Source organism: Globicephala melas, chromosome 10 (genome assembly GCF_963455315.2).
Source record: "Globicephala melas chromosome 10, mGloMel1.2, whole genome shotgun sequence".
NCBI classification, from domain to species: domain Eukaryota; kingdom Metazoa; phylum Chordata; class Mammalia; order Artiodactyla; family Delphinidae; genus Globicephala; species Globicephala melas.
Window position 1 is genome coordinate 15,755,817 of NC_083323.1, and position 25,549 is coordinate 15,781,365.

Sequence of the window (25,549 nt, forward strand, 5' to 3'; positions counted from 1 at the left end):
TTAAAAACAAAATGGACAGCTAACAGCCTGGCAGGAATGGAAAGGACAGAAAACTTACAGAGCATCCATGGAATTATTTGCAGATATTCAGCAAATATTATTGTGTGGTACGATCACGGAGGTTCAGAAGAGTAGCAGTCCTTAAGAAAATGTGACATCCTTGGCAAACTTGCTTAAGATGGTAGGAAGACATTTATTATCTTTACCAAGGTTAGAATTTAAAAGTTGGGTATATACAGACAAGATTCATTTGTTGGGAAAATTTATCTCCTCACCGCACAAGAACCGCAACCCTCTTACCATTCGCTTTCCCAGCTTCCCGCAGTTGTCTTTCCTTCAGATACTGCTCAGATCAGCCTCCTGGACAAAGGCCGAGTCAACTGACTCAAAAAGATTCTTCACGTCCTTCCCGCTTCATAAGAATCTGAGTTTTATTTAACCCCAAATATTTTTTTTTTTAAGGAGGAAGGTCTTTCTAATGAGTAAATTTCAAGATACCAGAACATAAATAAAAGTTTATTTATCTTTTAGGTCATGTCCACTCGTGAATCACATTCGGTACACGGATGAGAGACTTTGTTATAGTCCATGTTGTTGGCACCTCCTCCGTGGCCCGTGGCTTGTTGCTCGAGGTTGTTCAGCCAGTCTCCTAATGTATAAAAAGCCTCTACATCAATTTCGTGGGGTTGTTGTTGTTGTTGTTTGTTTGTTTTTGCAGAGAAAGAGAACATTCAAAGGAATTATTCCCGGGAGCAGAAGTGGTCCTCATGCCTTCCACCCTTCCGCTTTCCACTGTGTTTAACATACCAACTATTCTCTTTAAATAACCGTTTTTTCCATCCTTACTCATTGTACTTGGACAGTTTCAACCTGGGGATAATGTTCATCGACTGCAGCTCCTGGAAGAGCAGCTTGCAGGCGTACGGGATGCGCAGGGAGGACACGTGGCAGGACGACTTGCAGAAATGGCACCTGAAACCCAAGTCAGCTGTGTTAGATGGACAGCAACTCAGAGGTAGAGGCCTGCACACAGGAAGTGAGGATTTGCTCTGAAAATTCCATGACCATCCTATCAAGTTCATTCGTTTTCTACTCCTCAGTGTTCAGTCACACTATCAAATATGTATGTATGTGCCCCCAAAATAAAAAGAAGCATCCAAGGCAGCAAAAGAAAGAACAAAACAATATCACTCCCCCAGTTTTAAAAGCATGGAATTTTAATCAGTACTTCCACACTTCTAGACCTTTCTCCTTAAAATGCAAAATATCTGCCTATGTATTTATTTTGAATGAGGCCCCAAAATGTGAACCGTCTGAAAGTTACTCAGATTTAGACATTTTTTATTGTTGAAAGAGTTCCAAACCGACTGAATCCATGTCCATGTATTTGAAAAGCACCTACTACTCTATACTATTCTAGACAAGATGCTCAATTTGATTTCTGTCACTGAAATGCCTGAAGTGTGATGGGAAAGAGAAGACTTTCATATAGAAAGGTGGTATCCAATCAAATGCTACCTATTTTTCCAGCACTCTTCAAGCGTGGTTATTTCTCTTAGTCCTGGAAGCCACTGCACTGAACAACGCACTGGCCCCTGTGCGAAACTAAGGAACCTGTGTGCGCGTGCGTGTGCGTGTGCTTATATTCTCATTTAATCCTCACAACAGCACCTGCTCCTGACCACTGTGCCTGCTCTTCCAGTTAGGATTTTCTTTTCCTTCAGGAAGAGCCAGTGAACTGAACCTAGATCTTAGTCAATAGCTACAACTAAAGAGGGGTCCCTGGGGTGAAAGTGAATTATTTTCTCAGGTTTCAGACCAAAATAGGACCTTACCCTATACCTCAAGGATCTGGGGCATCTGGGACAACAGGTTTCCAGTAAAAATCCTGAGACTTAATATGTAGAAAACTAGGTCCTCCCAGTTAACAGGGGGCAAAATGAGTGCAAGAAGAACAGCAACCAGGGCTTAGAAGACTCAGTGCTGACTGGGGACTAGAGCGAGACTCCTTAGTGAACGGTAAAGGCCCTTCTGGAGGGAGGTGTGTTAAAAACGTAGACACACATGTTATTCCACTGAGTAATCACGAAAGTGGCAAATATGTACACAAGAATGTTCACGGTCACACTACTTATAACGCACAGTGGCATATGCATACTACTCCGGCATAAAGCAGGAGATGGCTCATGTGTCCAATAAGCAGTTTGTTCTGTGATTACAGGACATTTATGCAGAAGAATCCTGTGCAGCCATTAAACGTGATGCTGTAGACCCACATTAGTGAAATGTAAAGGTGTCCAGGACACACTGTGGAGTAGAAAAAGCAGTTTGCTAAACAGTGTGATCACAAGGGGGGGGGTCCTCAGATGGGTTTCAGTAAATGTATGAAGCCCCAAATCATATGTAACAAGATTTTTTGGTGTACGTATTTTTACTTTTATACTATTATCAGAATCTCAAAAGGGCTCATGACTGAAAATAAAAAAGGGTACAGGACTACTGGCAAACAGAGATGTCCCCAAAAGAGTCACTAAAATGTTAATAGTGGTCATCTGTGGATGGTACAAGTTAGTGTGACTGTTTGTATTTCTTCTTTATATATATATCATTAACATTTTTTATAACTTTGAATATTTTACAAAGAGCAGGGATCATTTTCACCACCAGTAAAATAAAGCTTTATTATTTTAGAAAAGAAAAGCATTAAGGCTGAGAATTTGAGTGTGGTGGTGAGTGAGTATACAGATATGAACTTCTTGAGGAGAAGAGTATGGAAAAGGGATGAGCCATGATGGACCTGTGCTCGTGTCCCCACAGGGGACTTGCAGAGGCCTTAACAAGCACTGTGGAGATTTGATTCCATCAACAGTAATAATAGGAACATGGTGGATGACTTTTTCCTAAAAGATTACCTAAAGACCTCTTTAATGCATTATAGTTTAAGAATTATGTTTTTAATGTGCCTGGGTTGATCTAATTTATCCAGGAATCATGTTCATGCTTTAATTAAACTGGAGAAATGGATTTAACTGGGGCAACTTCTTGCTGATTCTCCTGTCCAGTACATTACCTGGTGACTTCAGGTCAAGCTAATCCATTTAAAACTTCCATATGTGCTGATTCATAATCTAGAAAGCCCACTAATCTTCTCTATTATTAACTATTTCTCCATCATTTAAAATGTTCCAATGCATGTACATACATACATACATATGCGTATATATATATATATACACATAAAGAAAAATATTAAAAGTTTTACCCTATTTCTGAAAGATTTCCAAAGAAAGAAACTTGACCCAAACAACAATAAAATAAACTGATTTTTTAGGGAAAAGCAGCAAAAGGAGGCGGCTGTGGCTTCACATGAGGAATGACTGTCCAGTAAAATATCCTCTACAAGCTAATTATCTTAATAGGGATTTTCTTCTCTCAGCAGTTTTCCTCTCTTTTGTGACTTATGCCCTCCGTGTCTTCTGCAGAACAACAGTCTTGCTGTAAACATCCCCATAGCAATGCCTTACTAATGTGCAAATCACTGACAAAAGGCCAGTTTCAAGGTTCTGAACTGCTCTAATTACTCAGCCTCCATTGTGCTGTTCATTAAAGACCGACTTCCTCCAACAAACGCCTGTGCTCCCTCCCACACAACCCATCACACACGATCAGGTAACGACGGGAAAATGACAGCATCATTATGCTCCTCTGCCAGAAAGCAGCACGAGCAGGCTGCGAGACTACCAGACTGGATGAGGATTTTTTTCTGTTGGCAACAAGGGTATAAGTAGGCCACTCAAAATCAGACATATGGTATATCCAGGTCTGTTTAATTACAGTAAAGACCCTTAAACAGTGTAACCTGATTTAGTCCTCTTTCAAAGGATTTCAAATACAATATACATTGAACACATGAGCTTCAAAATCAGGCACTGCCATCAGATGATCTCTAAATGAGACAGAAACGAAGCAGGAAAGGAGATATGAATTTAACAGAATAATGTTGGGATCAATTACAGTTTATGTGAGTTTCCCTGAGTATTCAGAGGAAGAGAGGGGAAGGTTTTCAAAGTGCATGAAGGAAGCTGGTCTACTGCTTCCTTTCTTTTTCTCTCTCTCTTTCTCCCTTTCTCTCTTTCTTTCTTCTTCCGTTAGGGGGCATGGGAGGGAATGTGAGGAGAATGGAGAAGAAAAGGAAACTCTTTTGAAGTTTCATGATCCCTATTCTTAATAAAATGACTCCTCTGTACCATCTTTTCAAAATAAATTACTTAAAAATCCTTGTGCCAACTTTGAAGACCTAAGACCTAGGTTCCAGGCACCTTCCTATTATACTTTTTTGTTGCTGTTGTTACACAACCAGGACAATAAAACTCAATATGCATTTCAAGAGACAAAAAGATATCTCAGAACTGAAACATCTGCTCCATGTCACTGATATAAGAAACACTCAGGCTTATGCTTAGAATAATGTCACCTCATCCCTGCCACCTTATGAAAGGAACGAACTGCAAATAGCCACCTCTTGCGTTAGTTTTTAAAATGAAACTATTTCTTCACAGACAAGAAGAAACAGACAACGATTTCTTCTCATTAACTCTTCTACACAAAAAAAATCATAAAATAACTGGCTAAAGGGTTTTGTCATTTACCTAGCAAGGTGTATACTGTGTTCTAAGAAGCTCACTCACTCCGACTCCTGATTTGCTTTCATTCGCCAAGAAACTGGCAGCGTTAAGATGGCAAAAAGTTGGGGCTCTCTCTGGAAGGAGGCTTTGATGGGGGGCTCGATGGGAAAATGGTGGCCCCTGTATTCCTCAGACTCTGGCAATGAACGCTCATCTGGGCCTAACCCTGTCCTTCTGAGGATGCCCCACCCCCGGCCAGGGAAAAGGGGCTCTGGGAGGGTGGGTGAGGGCTGATGAGGGAGTTGAGGCTATTTCCGGTCCCCGCAGCATCTGCCTTATATACTTGTTAGACCTCATCTCTGATGGAAGAGTGAGTAGAGACTGGGGAACTACCAGCCCTCCTGCCTACAGGAGCACTTCGGGGCTCTCCTGGATCATGACTAACCCTAAACAGAGCAGCTGCCCTTTGGCGGTAGAGTGGAACCATTACAAGGAAGAAAGGTGTTCTAACTATACAAACACCAACAAAAAAATAAGTAGCAACATCTTTTAAGCTGGCCTTTGTGTACTGAGCTCTACACAGAAATTACAAACTTTATGAGTTACATAATTTACCTACTGACAATCCTAAGCAATTATATTTTATTTAGCAACAACCAGGTCACAGGCTGGAGAAGCAGGGGTAAACAAGACAGACTGGAGTTAGAATGAGCTAGAAGATAAGCTCCCTGTGAGCAGCCATTCATCCGTCTTACTCCCCACTGTATTTCTGGGGCCTAGAACAGTGTCTGAACTTAGCAGATTCTTACTAAATGTTTGTTGAGTGAATGACTGAGACAGACATGGTCTCTGTCTTCATGGAATTCACAGTCCAAGTGTAAAGCAGAGAGAGTACAGACAACGTCCTGGCTCTGTCACCAACTTGGTATAAGAGCTGGGGCAACATACCTGGTTCTTTGGGTTTGAGGTTAAACGAGGGCATTCAACACAGTCTTCTATTAAAGGCTGCCAGTTAAAATATGCTGTAATTCTGAATCTGCTAGTATTTTTACAGATAAATAGTGTTATAAAAGGTACTCGAGATAATATTAAAAAGAAAATAAAGTCTCCTTGGGAGCTTAAACTCTAGTGGCTGTAGACAGCAGAACATTAGGCAGACAAGCTAAGCATGTACATACAGAATCCCCAATTCCAGGAATGTCTGGATGGGGAAGGCTGGAGAATACGTGGGTATGATCCAAACTCGAGCTGTGATTTAAGAGGCAAGGGATGTGGTATGAGAGACATGTGGTATCCACTTACCAGCCGGAGTACCCAAGAAGTCCGCACTGCCCACAGACATCAACCTCAAAGGCATCACTTGAAATCATCAGTCTCTCTAGTAAAAGCATACTTGCTCCATAACCGATTAAACAGTCACGTTCCATTTCTCCAAGACGCAAACCACCATCACGAGATCGACCTTCAGTAGGTTGCCTTCGAAACAAGTTAGACAAATGTGTTATTATTATACTAAACAAACAAAGAGGCAGCATCACATGCTAGCTAAGATCTTGCACAAGGCTTCAGAGTGGGCTCACCGGGATTCAAACTGCTTTTAGACAGTGACCAAAAGCAGGCTGCTCAGCCTCTCAGCCTCATTTGTAAAGCGCATGTTAGACAACCTGTCCCAAAGAGGCTTAAAGGAGAAGAGATGTAACACTAGTGGTTGCTATTACTATTATTAGATAGAAATAATAATTACATAATCTTCTGTGATATAATAATAAATTAATATATAATCATATAAAACAGCAGGGCTAGCATTACTATTACCATCACGTTCATCATTATTAGCACAGTATAGTCCTCAAATCAGGGTAGAATGTCTTTTGAGTACCTTCAAAGATGTCTCAGTTCTCTGTTATTTAAAGGCAGAAAAACTAAGCAGAACGCACTATGGGAGAAACGTGGGTCCCCAATTGTTATTGCCAGGGCTCCAGGGAAGAGCTTTACTATTAAGAAATAAATTGAGCATGGAAAGAAGCAAAGAGAGTTTTATAAAATTTGGAATAGATCAGGAATCATCTGGAAGGATGGAGTACCTGAGCCAGATGGGAGGTTCCTCAGAGACTGGGAAAGTTCTGTGTGTCCCATTCAGGTCGTTCCTTCTTGTATGAGAACTGGGAAGCTATTAGCCCCCTGAATGGACTCCCTGTGGTTTATGTATCTGCTGGGCTTGAGAATACTTTAAAAGGTTAGGAATCCAAGACCCAGAGATGTAGGTAAAATTAGGGGATTCTGAAACAACTCAGGCAAACCCACCTAGATCCCACCTAGGTACTGATGACAGAAATTATTTAAAAAAAAAAAAAAAAAGTAAAGAAAAGAAAGAAAAAAAGAAAAAAGCAAGCTCCCTGGCTGGTTGATTTTGGAGTGACAGTCCTTAGAGGTAGTCTGAGCAGGGGTAGACTGTAAACCTCTTGTTTGCTTCATTCCGTAGCATTTTTAATCTTTATTGTTGCCTCCAGTTTCCCAAAGAGTTAAGAAGGTAAACACAGTGTACACCAGCCCATGCTGAAATGTTACCTTCTGTTGTTGAAAGTTACAATGGGAAATCAAATCGTAGATTATTTGTTGAAAGAAAATCTACCTATGAAAAACTTACAAATAGGTCTAAATGAACACATTATAATAGCCACTTCATAACTGAGCACGATATCTATGTTTTGATCTAGGGTGGGAGTCGGGGGCATCCCTACACCTGTGGTCACTGGACAAGTGAAGGGGGTCTGATCACATGTGGGCAGAACCCAAAACTTGGATTTTAACCAACTGAGATCACAGACTACAAATACACTCCAGGCAGATTCATATGGAATACACAAAAGTAATTCTAAAGCAGCAACGTTTTTTACACAACAAGGCAAAAAACAGGAAACGTATTTTGAAATATGTTACTCTGAAATAGTTTTTTTTTGTTTTTGTTGCTTTTTTTGGCCGTGCCGCACGGCTTGTGGGATCTTATTCCCAGACTAGGGATCGAACCCAGGCCCTAGGCAGTGGAAGCGCGGAGTCCTAACCACCGGAGAATTCCCTGAAATAGTTTTTGGATGTTGTAACTGAAATGGAAGTTCTGGAGGGGACAGCATTCAGGGGAGAGTTGCATTGCCAGGTCAGAGTGGGCAGGGAACTGGATATGTGTTGAGCCTCTCCCATGAATTGGCACGGTATACATTCTATTTTAGAACATCTGACATTCACCAGCGTGCTACAAAGTGGGAATTACTGTTTCCACTTCATATACGGGAAAAACTGAAGCTGAGAGGAGCTAAGTGATGTGTCCAAGGCTGGTGGAAGTGGTATAAGGTGGAGATGAGTTCACATCCATGTCTGTCTGTCTCCCCAGGCCCACCCTCTCTGGCAACCTTGGCACTACTGCCAGATTGAGCCGGGTAAGTCTCTGTGGTGAGAACTGGCCTGTGCATTGTAGGATGTTCAGCAGCATCCCTGGTCTCCACCCACTGGATGCCAGTAGCTTCCTTGCCACCCGCCAGTTGTGACATCCCAAAATGTCTGCAGACATTGTCAAATGTCCCCTGGGAGGCACAATCGCCCCTGGGTGAGAACCACTGCCCTAGACCCTGCTTCTCCAAATGGAAGATGTAGTACTAAGAACATGTGAAACCTAGTATTTATAATTCCCTTTCCCAACAACCGTACCCATTCATCAACACACAGACATTGTGCTTGGAATTGAGGACACACTGGTGAAAGGGCACATGTGGACCTTAACCTCCCAGAGCTTACTCTAATAAGCACGCAAGTACAGGTGCCTTATGCTCCCGTAACAGTTTTAAAAAATGACAGTTGTGGCCTCGCTACCAAATAACGTATGTAATGTGTTTTCTGTGTACACATGGGAGCATGCAGGTGTATCGATATGTGTTCATGTAAAGTGTACCTACATTCCTATATTTGAACCTTGTAAAACAGGACCATATTTAAACTGGTGCATAAATGCAAATGACTCTGTTAGGAGACTACTGGCAAGACCTACGGTGGGCTTGCTCTTGCACCTATGAATTGATTTTTAATTGGTTGCTATTTTTTCATTTTAATCAGACGTATGTGATTTTTGATGCCTAACACCCCAAATTTTGACATCTGCCTATTGCTATATCCGAGAAATGCAAGGTAGACTTAACCGCATTGTAAATGCCTTTCTCTTACCTGGTAAGGACAGCTCGTGGTCCCCGTGCCCGGGCATGCATCTTATCGAGCACCATGTGTTTCAGTTTCTGATAGTACACGGGGCCAAAATAGATGTATGCTTCCAAGGGTTCACTGCAAGAAAGGTCAGAGTTTTAGGTTAAGAAACTAAGTTTGGGCTAACAAGAGACAGCCTTTTCTAGGACTCATCACTGGCAGGCCCTTATTTGTTTATGAACAAGTTTATGACTGAATGAATGGAAGAGAGTGATTTTCAGTCTGCAGTGAACAAATATGCTAGAACTGAAAATATAAAAGTACCATGGATGCAATAACAGATGCATTGTTCAATTAAGAAATAAAAATTTATGAACACTGGGGTGCAGTATCTTTTCGAATTAGTGTTTTTGTTTTTTTTGGATATATACCCAGGAGTGGAATTGCTGGGTCATATGGTAATTCTATTTTTAGTTTTTAGTTTTTCGAGAAACCTCCGTACTGTTTTCCACAGTGGCTGCACCAATTTACGTTCCCACCAACAGTGTATGAGGGTTCCCTTTTCTCTACATCCTCGCCAACATTCGTTATTTGTGTTCTTTTTGATGACAGCCATTCTGACAGGTGTGAGGTGATTCTCACTGCAGTTTTGATTTGCATTTCCCTAATGATTAGCGATGTTGAGCATCTTTTCATGTGCCTGGTGGCCATCTGCATGTGCTCTTCGGAGAAATGTCTATTCAGTTCTGCCTATTTTTAAATCGGGTTTTTGCTTTTTTTGATGTTGAGTTGTATGAGTTGTTTTTATGTTTTGGATATTAACCCCTTATCGGTCATATCATTTGCAAATATCTTCTCCCAATCTGTAGGTTTTCTTTTCATTTTGTTGATGGTTTCTTTTGCTGTGCGAAAGCTTTTCAGTTTAATTAGGTCCCATTTGTTTATTTTTGCTTTTGTTTGCTTTAGAAGACGAATTCAAAAAAATATTGCTGCAATTTATGTCAAAGAGTGTTTTGCCTATGTTTCCTCTAGAAGTTTTATAGTATCTAGTCTTACATTTAAGTTTTTGATCCATTGAGTTCTTTTTTTATTGAGTTTATTTTTGTATGTGCTAAAGAATGTTCTAATTTCATTCTTTTTTATGTAGCTATCCAGTTTCCCCAGCACCACTTACTGAACAGACTGTCTTTTCTCCACTGTATATTCTTGCCTCCTCTGTCATAGATTAATTAACCATAAGTGTGTAGATTTATTTCTGGGCTTTCTATCCTGTTCCATTGATCTGTGTGTCTGTTTTTGTGCCAGTACCATAATGTTTTGATTATGGCAGCTTTGTAGTATAGGCTGAAGTCAGGGAGCACGATTCCTCCAGCTCTGTTCTTCTTTCTCAAGATTTTTTTGGCTATTTGGGGTCTTTTGTGTTTCCATACAAATTTTAAAATTATTTACAATTGCCAAGGTATGGAAGCAATCTAAGTGTCCATCAACAGATGAATGGATATGTGGTGTATGTGTGTGTGTGTGCGTGTGTGTGTGTGTGTATATATATATATATTTATATATATATATACACACACACATACACCACACACACACACACACAATGGAATACTACTCAGCCATAAAAGAGAATGAAATTTTGCCATCTGCAGCAACATGGATGGACTTGGAGGGCATTATGCTAAGTGAAATAAGTCAGACAAAGACAAACACTGGATGATATCACTTAATGTGGAATCTAAAAAATACAACAAATTAGTGAATAAAACAAAAAAGAAGGAGACTCACAGATATAGAGAACAAACTAGTGGTTATCAGCAGGGAAAGGGAAGGGGTAGGGGCAATATGAGGGGTAGGAAAAAAGGGTTATTATGGGATTATATGAAATCATGTGTGAAACTTTTGAAAACTGTAAACTACCATAGAATTTAAAGAATCGTTCATTCAATTAAAAAAATAGTGAAAAAAAATTTAAACAGGTTGTGAGACAGTGTGAACAAGACAGTCCCTCCTTCACTGCTGCCACCCTCGTCAGGCCACCATCCTTTCTTGCCTGGACTACTGCAGACAATCCTCCAGTTGGCCTCCTTGCTTCCACTCTTATCCCTCAACAATCTATTCTTCACACAACAAGCCAGAGTGATTCCTTCTAAATCATAAATCATAGCAGGTCATTTTTCTGCTCTAAATTCCCAATGGTTTCCCATTACATTCAGACTCTGCATCACCCAAATATTGTATCACGGCCACAAGGTCTAACACAACCTGGCTCCTGTCCACCTGACTCATTTGCTATTCCCCTTCCTCACCGCTCATTCTACTCCAGCAGCACTGGCCTCTTCATTGTTCCTCAAATGTAGCAAGCCCACCTGCCCCAGGGCCTTTGCGCTTACTGTCAGCTCTGCCTGAAACATTCTTCCACCAGGTATTCACATGGCCCTGCCAAACCCTTCACCTCCTCCGAGAGGTGCGCCCCAATCACATTCTCTAGAGGTGCCTTCCTCCCACCCCAGCATCACAGTGCCAGTGCAGTCTCAACTCTCACGTTGGTTTTATGTTCTTCAGAGCACTTGTCACCGTTTGCTATTAAAGTACACATTTGTTATTTCTCTAATTATCGCCTGTTTTCCCCAGAAGAAGTAAATGCCGCAGAATAAGCACTTCATCTCCTTGTCACTGTGGTCCCTGCACTAATGACCCTGCCTGGCACACAACAGATACTCAGTAAACGTCTGTCACAGAGTTGACTCATGAGCCTTTAGAAAATCCGTAGTAAGAGTTTAAAAAGAGAGTGAATATTTAAGTGCTTTGACAGTGGAAAGCTTTTTTTTTTAATATAAATTTATTTTTATTTATTTATCTTTGGCTACGTTGGGTCTTCGTTGATGCGCATGGGCTTTCTCTAGTTGCGGCGAGTGGCGGCTACTCTTCGTTGCGGTGCACAGGCTTCTCATTGCGGTGGCTTCTCTTGTTGCGGAGCACGGGCTCAAGGTGCACGGGCTTCAGTAGTTGTGGTGCATGGGCTCAGTAGTTGTGGCTTGCAGGCTCTAGAGCACAGGCTCAGTAGTTGTGGCACACGGGCTTGGCTGCTCTGAGGCATGTGGGATCTTCCCAAACCAGGGGTTGAACCCGTGTCTCCTGCACTGGCAGGCAGATTCTTAACCACTGCGCCTCCAGGGAAGTCCCTGCATAAAGTCCCTGAGATAAAGACCTCTTTATCTCAGTTTTCTTAGTTGTACAACAAGGGGGGCAGACTAAAGTTCTTTCCAGCTTTAATAATAAATGATTCTAATTCCTCCACTGTATGGCTGCTCACAGTAGAATTTCTAGAACTCTGTCACCTAATGCCATTCTATCATTAACTGAATAAAGCCAGATGCAATTTTTCCTCCTAGCTATGCTCGAAAATGTGACAAGGGATGAAAAGCTGGTGGGTGAATATGGTTTTAAGCCCTTTATGAAACTTTCAACTAACAAGCTAAAGTAGTGTTTCTCAAACTTTACAACTGAGATGAATGGCAAAGAAATGAAAACACTTATTGGCTGGGGGCACTGGGGAAAGTGGTGCAGACAGAGCCTACAGCTGTCCATAGGAAAAAGAGCACAACCCATCCAAATCTTGCAGTAAAATTACGTTCAGAAGGTCCGCCAAATTGATTCACTGGATTTGCATACTTTCTGGTCAACTACTGCATTATTTCTGGATGAGAAGCAAAGACTAAAATGATCCGTTTAGCAGTGATAACTGTTTTTTTGAAATGGACCTTAGTTACTTCACTGAATCATTTTTGAAATGGACCATCACTCTCGCCCTGTAATGCGATTTCCTGTAACACCTCAACTATGATACACCTAAAGAAATCCACATTATTACAGTCTAGATAGGTCATTTGAGAAAGCAGGAAATCATTTTAACAGATACAGATTTTGGCCATTTTCATCATATCTGGATAGTCTATTTGCAGCACTAACATCAAGCTCTGTGTTTTCACACATGCTTCCACGCTGAGTTTCACTTGTGCTCAAGCAGTTTGAAACCTCAGAAGAACGGTATAAATGCTAGGTCCCAGAGTTTTATCTGGCATAAAATATGTAAGTGGGTCTTAATTTAAGCAACTGATTTGATCCTTTAAAACCATGTGTGAGTCAAGTTTGAAAACCTGATCATTCAGGGTAACCTCAGGGACATCTGTTTCTCCAGGGAACCAGGAAGACCCAGCGCTCTGCTGTGTCTCCCTTCAGGCTGCTTTCCAGCCTCCCTTCAGGCCGTAGCCGCTGCCTCTTCCACTTCCCTGAACTTCCCAAGCTCTGCCCCTTGTAAGGTGTTCAACACACTTCTCCCCTGCACGAAACACTCTCCAAATGTCTCTTCTCATCCTTCGTATCTCCGCTGAAATAGCCACCTCCTCACAGGGGTCTTCTAACCTATTCTTTGGTTTCATTTTGGTGAGAGCTATTTGTACTTGTGTTGATTTGTTTTCATTCCTTTATTCAACAAACATTTATGGAGTGCCTGCTGTATGTCAGGCTCTGTGCTAGACACTGGAAATAAAACAGTAAACAAAACAGACAAGCCCTGCTCTCATGTAGGTTACATTCCCATTGGAGAGACAGACAGTGATATTATATGGTATTATTACATTACTTGATAATGATGAACGCTACAGAGAAAAATACAGCAGGAAATGGGCAACACTGAGTTGTGGTTTTAAAGTAAGTAGTCAGGGTAGGCCCTGCTGAGAAGTTACTTTTTGTCTTATTTTTTAATGTCTAGTAACAAATCTCAGTGGTCAGCCCCATAGGTCAGGGACCACGTCTATTTTGTTCACTGTTACATACTTAGTACCTAGCACATGTTAGGTGTTTAACACGTCATTGGTGAATGAACGCGCAAATGTTACGCCTCAGGCTACCTGTCAGAGCACTAAGTATCTGATATTCATCACAGTAGTGCAGAGAAAGGCCAACAGTTAAGAGATTTTGTATTATAGACAACTGATGTGTCCTTTAAAAGCTGTGCAGAAATCCTATTTTGGTAAGTAAGATCTTTCTACTTTTTAAATGGGAGTCTTATCGGCAAAAGGGCACTCCTTAGTTTATTAGTTTTCTAAATTTGGACTTTCTTTTCTCCCCTCCCCCAGTTTCACTGAGATATAATTGACAAATAACATCATGTAAGGTGTACAACGTGTTGATGTGATACACACATACCGCAAAATCACTACCACCGTAGCTTAGCTGTGACATCCACCATAAATCTGGATTTTCTTGTATCAGATTTCTTAAAGGAGTAAAGCCGTATATCTTAAGGGCTCTTATGCCTTATCATATTTTTACTTTTATCCTTTTACTTTAATAAAATCATACTTTTACTTTAATACTTTTACTTTAATAAAATCGTAATTTTCCTTTAAGACGTCTAAACACACACTCACCCTGTGATGCCAGAGGTAACATAGTCTTTCCCCAAGTAGTTATAACCGTGGCGAACGAGGTCCTCACACACATCCTTCACTTTACTGCCTCCAAACGCAGTGCCGTAGTGGAATCTGCCGTCTAACACGCCGGCCTTGCCCGCCAACAGCTCTATTAACTTTCCCACCTGTGGGATGTGAACAAATTAAGTGAGCACCTTCCTGTGGTTTAGGAATTCTGCCTGTTTATTTAGCTCTGGCCTGTTTCTTCCAAAAGATTATAAGACTAGTACTATTAATAAGAGTGATAAATCAGTAGTAGCAAATATTTATCCTCTCTTACTGTGACCTAAGTTTACGCCTCCAAGACCACGATGGGATAGGTACTATTACCTCCCTCAGTTTACATCTGAGGAAACAGAGGGGTTAAGCAACTTTGAAGTCCCACAGCTGCTAAGTGTCGGAGCCAGGATGACAGAATGGTAACCACAGAAAGGGAGATACATTGATACATGGGGTTCTTCTGTTGAGGGGTGAGTTCATCACTCAGAAGACTGCTCTCAAAGGGAAGCCCAGACCTCTCCACACCCCCTCTGTAGAGGAGATTAGCCCCCACTGTCAGGGTCTAGGGACCTATTTATTTGGCAAGAGGTAAAAGGGCCCTTTCTGAAAATCAGTTTCAGGGCCCCATCTCCTCCAACTGCCTGCCTTTTTCCTTAAAGGCAGCGCCTCTGAAAACCGTACTAACTGGGCTTCCCTGGTGGCACAGTGGCTGTGAGTCCTCCTGCCAATGCAGGGGACACGGGTTCGAGCCCTGGTCCCGGAGAATCCCACATGCCGTGGAGCAACTAAGCCTGTGCACTTTGGCTGCTGAGCCTGCGCTCTAGAGCCTACGAGCCACAACTACTGAGCCCGTGTGCCACGACTGCTGAAGCCTGTGTGCCTAGAGCCCGTGCTCCGCAATGGGAGGCCACTGCAATGAGAAGCCCGTGCGCTGCAACAAAAACCCAACGCAGCTAAAAATAAATTAATAAATTTATTTTTTTAAAAAAAAGATAACATTCCTTCCTAAAACAGAAAAACAAAACAAAACAAAAAAACCCATACTGACCGTCATTCGAGATGGGAAGCCATGGGGGTTCATTATGATGTCCGGACAGATGCCAGAATCACAAAATGGCATGTCTTCCTGAGGGACGATCAAGCCACAAACACCTGGGGGAGAGAAGATTTCATGCCACGTAGAGCCAACCGGCAGAAAGGAAGAACACAGCACTTAATTGGGATCTCCCTGCTGCCGTCTCTATTTCCACTGCTCTCAAACCTTCTCCGTGGTCTCCATCAAGAGTAATAAAAGCAACTTCCAACAATCCTGCTACACGAACAGTTCAAAAACGACTGTCCTTGCGGAAAGGCACTGCAGCCTGCGGGTTGGCCTGCTGGCACGACACACAACGTGCCGTCAGGCCGTCTGCCCGGACTCTCTTGCCCCAGACAGGGGAGAGCAGTGGCTTCCCCACGCCCCAGCCCCATCGTCGTTCCTGACACTGCAAGTCAGCGGCAATCTCGCTCCTTGTCAGCCAGTCTGTGATCTGCTACCTAACGTACCCACAGCACAGGAACGTGAGTTCTCTGATCACCAGAACTGACTGGGCAAGGGGTGTGTTTAGACTGTGGTTTTAAAACGTGGGACAAGGAGTCCTTGTGAGTGGCTGATGCACTGACAGGTCTACCTACTGGCTGCCGAGCCCTGGCTGGTGGGCTAGTTTCTGCCAGGGCTCCCCTGGCCGAGCCTAAGCTGCCCTAGGGAACTGTAATTCCTATAGCTTATGGCATGCTAGAAAAGTGACCTCTGATCGAAGTTGTAGAGCTGAACAAGAAAATTAAATGCCAAATTACTCTTGGAAGAAAACGCTGGAATTAGAAATGAAATTCTAAGAACGAAAACCAAACCAAACCCCACCAGCTCTCTGCACTCTACTGACGGTCTCTTAAGTTAGTTGTACTTTATTACTCCCTAAATATTATTCTAACCTGTAAGGGATCTTATTGCTTAAATAGTTTTAAATTCCTCTGATTTCTTTCTTGGTAGAACGACTATACGGGTACAGTTTTGGATTGTTCACCACAAGCTACCTAATTCAGAATTAGAAAACTAGTGTACAATGGCACTGGACCAGGAAAAAAAATGCTTTTATATTTCTTAACATGAACTTTCTTTTCCTTTGTATACAAAGTTATCAACCATCTGCACCTATTGAAAAGAAACTGTTCTCAAAGAAATGTTTCTTTCCTCAGTTTGATTTCTACATAATTACTCAAACTTTTTTAAAATAAAATTTTTGTGCATGTTATAATCACCAAGACCTGAAGTCTAAAGAGAAAGAGTGCCATCTGCCTATTTAACATCGGTTATCAATGTTCAGATTTCCAGTGGCTATGAACGATATGGTAACTCGGTTTATGAAGTTGAATCCTAGAGCATGCCTTTTTGGTTGAAATTGTATTGTTTATTATAAAGAACATATGCTTTCCTACATTAAGCCCAGAAACATTCAGTTCACTTTATTTCAAATTCAGCTACAATGTGTTAGAATTTAAATCAAGCAGAGTCTGTGACCCTCCTTTCTCCCCTCCAAAAATCCATCTTTGTCCACACTGAAATTATCTGACAAAACACTGGGGCTACTGGGAAATCTACTCTGAAAGACATCAAACTGTAAATCTAGGTGCAACCGACAACAACATTGTTTAGCAGTGAACAAAATGTTAAAAACAGCAATTCCTAAAGAGGCCAGTCCCTGGGACGTGCTTGGGTGAGAATGTCACTTTAGCTGGTGAGGAGGTGGAAGGTTCAGCTACATCCCTTAAAAACAAAACTGAAGAAAAGCCTCGGCACCCCTTCAGCAGCAGTTCACAGGGGGATGCTGGCGTCTGCTCAAGAGGAAGCTGCCTGTTCACCCCCGACAAGAGAAGGTGGGAGTGAGGTGCAGGAGGTACAGAAACCCACTGCGGAAGCAGGACACACTCATATTGGGGGAGGGTAAGGAGTGGGATGATTTGCATTTTGTATTCTCAGTCTCAGTTGACAAGTTTAATCAAGCAAATTTAACTTCATTTTGTTATTAAAATGTAAGCAATGCTCCCTCCCCTGAAATCTGAATCTCCAATAACTCTTCTTGAAATCTGATTAATATTTGGTATAGAGATTCCTTTCTTGGGAAGTTATTTTCTTATCAGCCCTTTTCTGACATTGCAGTTTAAAAATACATTGGTTATATAAGTCACTTACAGATTTTTTTCATTCCATTATAGGAATGGCTTTGGCCACATCTGAATCAAGGGCACCTGTAAGCCAAAAATTAAATCTTAGCTAACTTAAAATTACTTTAGGCTCTGAAAACCCTTTTATATGCCAAGATGGTTCCCATAGCAGACAGGCCTGTGTTGTTTGTTTTGTGTGAAAGTGAATGATAAAAGATCCATGAAATCGACACAGAAAGCCAGAACAGCAGAAAGAACTGAGGGCTCTCCATCATTGCGGCTTCTACCCTCTGCTGACTTGTGGAACAATGGAAGCTACACATCCAACTGCAGATCTAACACAGCTGTGCATTTCATTAGATGAAGAGCACTAGTGACACAAGTAAATAATTAACTTATTCTGGTCCGCTGACTGTGCTTATGAGACCAGTCATAGCTGACAGATTTTAATACAAGTTAACACAAAGAAACCATAATGAGCTTAGAAGTTAAAACAAAATATTTAGACAGAATTTGATGATCTCGACTCTCAAATTAGACAAATGATTTTTTAAAGTTTGTATTTTACTGAATTCATTTGGTGGGGGGAAGAGAGTTCTCAATCTTAGAACCAGACTTCTCTTTCTTTTTTTAAAGGTATTTCTGTTTCAGAATTATTCAAATCCTTAATTAAAGTAGGAAGGTTTTTTTCTTATTTTTCAAATGAAAAATTAAAACTCTGGTTTCTCCAGGGACAGAGGCATAAAAATCTCTTCCAATATTTAGAACTCTTAGAAGTTATAGTTTCCTTTAACACTGGTTTTAAAATGTAAATGATATGCAGTACGCTTCAGCGTGTTAACACTCCCCTGGATCCTTGAAAAGGGGATGGACTACAAATAAACCATATCTAATGGAAGCTGTTGTGAAACAATTACTGATTCATACCTTAAATGCTTACACAGCATTTCAGATTTTAAAATAAAATTTCATCCCCCAGCTCATGCTGGTGTCTCGACTCCATTGTTTATAGCACAACCTCCTGGCAGTGAATTGCAAATACACCAGTTTAACAGGACCGGGAACACTTAATGCCCTCATAGGGGCCAAATGGGAATTAGACCACAGATTACACTACTGAACTTTTAACAAATGAAAACAGACAACAAGGAAAAACTGGAACACAGAAAGTTAGAGCAGAAAGGTTCTACAGATACCCAGTCATTAAAATATTACTCCATCACCGTCAATCTTAATTTCAAGTTGTAAAGGTAAAGAATTTAGGGAGTCTCAGGAAGCCACAAATCTCACCGCCAAGCCACACAGGAAAGGCAAATCTGGGGATCCACTGCCACAGTTCTCTGTGTCACGAGCCCTGGCTGGTGGGCTAGAGCCTCCCTACACTGGAGGCTCTTACACCAATTTGTTATCTACTCCCTACACTGGAGGCTCTTACACCAATTTGTTATTTCTATTTCTGTGGCCTCGCAGAACACGTAAATCATTTAAAGAATACCCAGCAAAAGTCCAGTTAATCTGACAAATCACTCTTAGAAAGTATTTCTAATTGTAAACAGCAATTCACTTGTTCATAAGTCATTTGTGGACTTTTTTTTTTTAAACTAGTCTTAGTGTAATGGATCCATCTCAATCCAAATAGGAAAAAAAAAAGGTAAGAACGTGAGAAAAAAGATAAGGAAGAAAACTAAAGCATTATATTACCATATAAAGACAGGAAAGCAAGTAACAACTGGCAAAAGACAACTGTAATAACATCTTTAATCTGAGATCTGTTTTTGGTGTGACTTTAACGTGTTGAGAACGAGCTAGCAAAGGGTTTTCTCTTTTGTTGATAGCCAGGTCTCCCCTTAGGATCACACTCTGCTTCACTTTTTAATTAAAAAAAATTTTATTTAGCAAGTCTACCTTCTATGTAACCACTTTTGGATTAAATTTATCACTCTCAGGTTGATATATATTTTCATTCTTCCTTTTCTGAGTGAGAAAAGAGAATCATTTCCCTCGATGCCCTCAGTTAATAAGCTGCGTGACAAATGCTGTGACGGAGGCGGGGGATACGAAGAGGTTCAGAGACTTGAGTCCACTCGAGAGGTGTCCCACGCAGAGGAGCCTAACTGAATACTGACCATGAAAACACCTGGATAGTTCAGCTTACCAGGTTCTAATGCTCTAAGAGATGCAGAGCAAATCAGGCAGTATGTCCTGCTGAAATAACACTAATCAGAGTCTAAACTGCCTACTTTCTGTGAGTACCAGTTAGACAAGACTTTTCTTTTTCTGCACAGTTTAACACTGTCACTAAGCGAAGGTGAAATGATGCTCCGATGCTTCTCTATCAGTCCTAGTGCAAGAAGAGGGTTGGTGTTTGGTGAAGGAGTGATCACTGTATTAATGCCCGGTATTAATGAGGTTCATAAATGGGGGCCGGGGGGACGCGATCTATAACGGGCTCATCACCCCTTGGACACTCAGAGCTGTGTAGGGTGGGACATCCTGGAATTGGGTGACCTTAATTTGTCTCTGTGCTGTTCAACTGATATTGTTACCTTGGGGATAAAGCACCGCTTTCTGGTGAGCCTTAGCTGTTTGGTCTTTGGAATGGGAATAATTAGCACCTATCTCATGAGGCAATTGTGTTAGAAGAACAGATGAGCTAATGTCTGAGAGGTACTTTAAGGTCCTCAGAGAAAGGCGGCATCTAAATACAAGGAATTATTATTATATAAGAAACCTAATTACTCTCAGCAGGAAGCAAACTAGCAACGCAAAGGAGACCAACTTAATGAATGGAAGGGGCAGATGCAGTTGCACTAACTGTGGCTGAAGAGACCGAAAAGCAGCTCACTCCGCTGGGTTCAGATCATTTCACACGATCAGGATGGTGTCTCCTAATAACGTCAGAGCTTCACAGGACCTGGGCTGCGGATTTCCAGGGCAGAGTAGCTTGCTGCTCATGAATATGGTGGTAAACGGGGCCGAAGAAGCAGGAGGAATGCTTTCAAGTTCGACTGTTCGTGTTAAATAAGAAATGTTTCTACTTTGAACAAACGCATCTCGATAAGCCTTTACATATTCAGAAATGTAAGTCTCTAAATCAAAACGTGAAGGCTAACACAGGTGGTTGCTCCTTTCTTCCTTTCCCCCTTTCCAGTTATTGAATTAACCTTCTTTTATTCTCACACCACCACCTTAAATAATCCCAAGGGGGAGGGGAGGAGACAAAAACTGTTGAATCATATTAGCTTTGTTCTGTTGCTGAATCGCTTCCAGATCTATCACATCACTTGCCATATCCCGGTTGACATAATTTTAATTCGGCTCTTCCTTACATGTTAACAGATAAATAATGCATAAGAAAACTTGATTAGCTTTCTTATTAAAACATCACTCTAAATGAGAGGAGGCGCTAGAAGACAATACAGTTTTTACACGGCTTTCCCATGAGCAGTTGAATGGTTTGATGTGATAAATTTGCATAGTCTGAAGCACACAAAGGGCTGATTAATTGAAACCCTTACAATGCTTCTGGAAGCAGCTATTGTAAAACAATAACCATAGGAACTTTACAAAATACACATGGCTGAATGTGTCAAGAGCTTAATAAAATGTGTTGAGGCTATACTATTTGGAAACAGAATTGGAGATTTTTATTCTGGGCCATAAAACACTAAACACCCTAATTTCAAAGCTTTACTTGGATATTTACTGAAAGGTCAGAGGGTTACTGGCTAGCTACCGAAGACCAAAATTTGTTCTTAAAAAAACTAAAATAAAATCTTCTCGAGGTGTCTATGTGGACAAAATAATCTTGATTTCAAACATTAAAGTAAGAGTTGCCAGAACTTCTTTTTGGAACAAAACTCTGAAGGATTGTCTGGCATCATATACCTTATCTTGGGGCTCACACTGTTAGCTCCATCGGCCCCCTTCTCCCCTCCCACTTGGAGTCTTTCATTCAAGCAGGATCAAGCAAAGTAGGGAGCCAAAGACATCCAGACTTTGAAGCCTCAGACTAGCAGAGGGGATTTTAGACAGTCTCAAGTGCTACATGAGTACAAGGTGTTATTATTATTACTTTAAATCAGAGTCTTTTCATTCTCTCAATTTTAGAGAACATAATATAGAGAATGGAAATAACAAGTGAAGGTCTGGAAAAGGCAAAGGTTTTGCCCAGCCTTGTTTAACAAACAAACTTTCCTCTTGGCTTTTCTGCCACACACAAATTAATATTTTCTTACTTCCCACAGCCTCTTCATACCTACTGTATAAAGATTCTTTAATGTGTTGGAAAGTCAGGGTAGACTTTTTTTTCTTCTAATAAACATTCAGTTAATATCTCAATAAATTAATTTAACAGGTTGCTGAATAACTTTTATTAATGCAAAATGGAGGCAAGTGACCTTATAATGAAACTTTTGTTGAACAAGAGAGGGCCAAAGACGAACCTTCCAAACAATGTTACCCATAAATGCATAATCCTTATGAACCAATACTGTGAAAAAACTGCATTTAGTAAGACTATATTTCTATTTTAAAACGAAGTTTGACTTCACTCCACTTAAACTAGCTGTCTGAGGATTTAGGGGGCGATACTGAGGAGTGTATACCGTTATCTCAGATTTGCAGTTATTAAAAAGCTTCTGTTTGCCAGGACAAACACTCTTGCTCAAATACAGTTTTTCCTCTCCTTTGGAATACTGTTTGGTATTGCTGCCGATTCTGTGATCTACAGGACCTTTGTTGGAGGTGCTAATCCTTTTTCACATGAGAGACTGAGAAATGTTCTTTCAGAGAAGTGATATATTGCCTTTTTTCCCCCTACATCAAAGGAGTACACTTTTTCCTCCCTCATTGTGAATGGCAGCAAAAGTAAGAGGAAATCTGGAAATATAATAATTTGGTTTCCTGAGCAATGAAATGAAATTTAACTTGGGGAATTCCTTAGGCTGACAGATAATTTTTGTTAAAGGATTAAAAAATAAAACAAACAAACAAAAAACCCAACTGAGCAGGGAATCTGCTCACCCTTCTAATAAACGCACTAACCATCATAGAAAGCAAGGCTCAAGATAAAAGTGTTTGCCTTTGACGAGTTCCCTTCATATAGAACTTATGCCAAAGTTCAAGAGGCTTACATAACTTATTTTGATTTTAATAAGAATTCTAGTTCCAAACATGACTCCAATCAGCATTCTGTGTGAATGTGTCTTCCTATCTTTAACTCTTATCTATAAAGCTGATCAAGGAAGAATGTGAAGAGAAAACACGAAGAACATTCCAGACCCATCTCTGCTCTCTTTTCCCCTGTGGAGCATCATTATGCATCTATTATGTAAGTCATGGCTTCACTCTGAAGTACCTAGAAGTCTAGAACACTTGGGAAAGGAGATCAAGACTTTGGGGTTCTAATATTTTCCCACCACCACCCGAATTTGAAACAAAACTAAACTTTCCTTCCTTGGTAAACAAACATACAACAATTTCATAACTTTGGTGTACAGGTTATTACTAAATCATCTCACCTTTTCCAATATTTTGCATACTACTAAAGGATGAGCTGTTCTCGAGACTCTTGACCAAAGGCCAGCTCCTTTGAGGGGGAGCTGATTCACTGTGCATTTACTGATGAGATGCGCAACGGACCTCACAAAGACCCAAAGGACGAATGTACTTCATTAAAATTCTTCGAATTTCTCATTGGAAAACTATGTCGGAATTCCCTTATCTAAAAAGTGTGCTGTGAATGAATATTACCTGCTTTTCAGGCTGGAGGAGTCTTCATGTTAATTGTGACACCCTCTTCCTTACGGAATAGTTTCTCCTTTCTCCACGCTTGGCTCTCTCTGCTTGGTCCTCCTCCATTACCCAGGTCACAGAAAATGCTGCTGTTTACTGGGTCTGTCACATTTTTAACAGCTACTGATCAAACACTTTCACTTCTCCAGTGGGGCTTCTCTGTCTGATCGATTACATTCAAGCTTTGCTTAGTACACAGCACTGATGCTGATTCCCAACTACTTAGTACTGACTCTCCTGCCCCAGATCACCCACTTACTGTGGCCTCTTCAGTCTTCTTGCTGAGCTTTTATAACATAGAACACATAGCTACTGCTGTTTAGCTTCCTCTTCACATTTATTTCATTTAGCTACTAATTATCCTACCACCTTTGAAGTGAACAGGCTTGAGCAGGAGAGACGCTCATGTTCCGTGAAACTGAATTTTCAAGTCTCCTTTAATTGTTAGAGAGGATATTTTGAGAGGCATTAGGTACAGAAATGCCATCTACGTAGTATGCATATACAAAAAGAATTCCTAATAACAGCTTTGTCAAAGTAAACTTTTAACAAAAGACAAAAATCAGGACATCTGCAGAGCCACATCGCTTTCTGAACACTGAGAATAACAAATTCAATGCTCTAAGTGGAAGGGGCAAAAAGAGATGGGCATAAAGATGACCTACATCAGAACAATCTTTATATTTTCTCATAGAGAACACACGTGTGTCAGCTTGCAGATGTTACCTATATATATAATTTCCAAACAATTCTATATTTCAAGAGTAAAAACTAAGTTCAACTAACTACTGCACTTATGCTGGTGTATATCTAGACCAAAACTGAAAGAAATCACTGTAGGAGTCACGGTGAGACACATGAAATTTTCATCAGCTCATTTCATGACAACCACAATAGCATAACCGACATTGTGGACTGTTCTCCGTCTCATTCACATTTTTACTTGCTGGCATCCAACTCTTTCAGGCCTCATCCAGCTCATATTTGGGTCCCACGCTTAGGGCTGGGTTGCTGCACGGCTCCATATAGACGCCGCCAGCTGTGCCTGCTGCATGTGAATGTTCCAAATCAGCTCCCCGCCAGCACTGTCCAAGCCACTCCCCTCAAGTACCCCTCCTCTTCTGGCTCTAAGTATCACATCTAGCCAGATGAATCAGGAGAATGGGAAAAGTGGAGAACTCAAAAATTTACTTCCTCTTATTTATGCTCAAATTCTTGATAGATATGGGATTTTAACCAAAGCTACCAAGCCTGACCAGAGGGCCAATTAAAGAAGGGAGTGGGGACAGTGTTTTACAATGAGGTGATTTTAGAAAGACAGGAATACCTGGAAACACAGCTCTGTGTTAGGAGTACATCTTAATATGGGGGTTTGGCAGACATTTCTAAAACAAGGTATGTGAGGATACTGCTTCCCCTGGAGTGGTGGCAGGAGTGCTATGTGAAGCTGCTTATCCAGGAAGAAAGGGAATTTTGTGTCTCATTAAGGAAATATTAGAATTAATATTTAAATTACTAATATTAAATATAGTATTAAGAAATGTTAGAATTCTGTCCCAAGGAAAGGTTGTGTCTTTCCCAAGGGGAAATCTCAGGAAATATGGCAACCTTGGGGGCAGAGTGGTAATGGGATATCAAAAGAGAAAAGAAACACCTCAACTGGAATTAACAGAATGGGCAATGCACTTGGAATCAAAAATCTGAATTTGAATCCTGACTCTGCCAACACTAAGCTGTAGTAGGCAAGCAAGCTACTCACAACTCTCAATCTCCTATTCTGTATAGTAGAAATAACAACATCAACTAGAATTGTAAAGGTTAAAGGATGGAATATAGATGAAAATGCTTATAAACTATTAATACACAAAAGGTAAATACTATAAATGCAGGTGACTCCCAAATTTTATCTCTAGTCCTAACCTCTCCCTGGAGCTCCCGACTCTATACCCAAATGCCTACTCAACCTCTTCACTTGGAGTCTAATGGGCATCTCGAACCTGAGGGCCAAAATCTCAACCCCTGCCCTTGCCTAACTCCAAAAAAACCATTCCTTCTCCAGTCCTCCCCTTCTTGGTAAATAGCCCTGCCAGTTGCTCAGGCCACAGAACTCACCCTCAGTTCCTGTCTTTTCCTCCTCCAACATCTCTGCCATCAGCAAGTCCTGTTGGCTCTAATTCCAGAACATATCCAGAATCCATCACTTCTCTCCAATTTTCCACTGCTACTGCCCTTGTCCAAGCCACCGTCCTCTCCTCCCTGGAC

The 25,549-nt window shown here is 41.1% G+C and overlaps 1 protein-coding gene across 1 annotated transcript in view; it reads right to left on the reverse strand.

Annotated features, from left to right (window-relative positions):
• Positions 1–429: 429 nt before the first annotated feature.
• Positions 430–25,549, reverse strand: part of POLR3B (RNA polymerase III subunit B) — a 115,609-nt gene continuing 90,489 nt past the window's right edge. The window contains exons 24-28 of the mRNA XM_030856172.2: positions 15,339–15,442; positions 14,249–14,415; positions 8,838–8,951; positions 5,928–6,101; positions 430–972 (exon numbers count right to left, since the gene is read on the reverse strand). Of these exons, the coding sequence (XP_030712032.1) occupies positions 843–972; positions 5,928–6,101; positions 8,838–8,951; positions 14,249–14,415; positions 15,339–15,442 (689 nt within the window). The 3' untranslated portion in view covers positions 430–842. The remainder of the gene's footprint in view (positions 973–5,927; positions 6,102–8,837; positions 8,952–14,248; positions 14,416–15,338; positions 15,443–25,549) is intronic.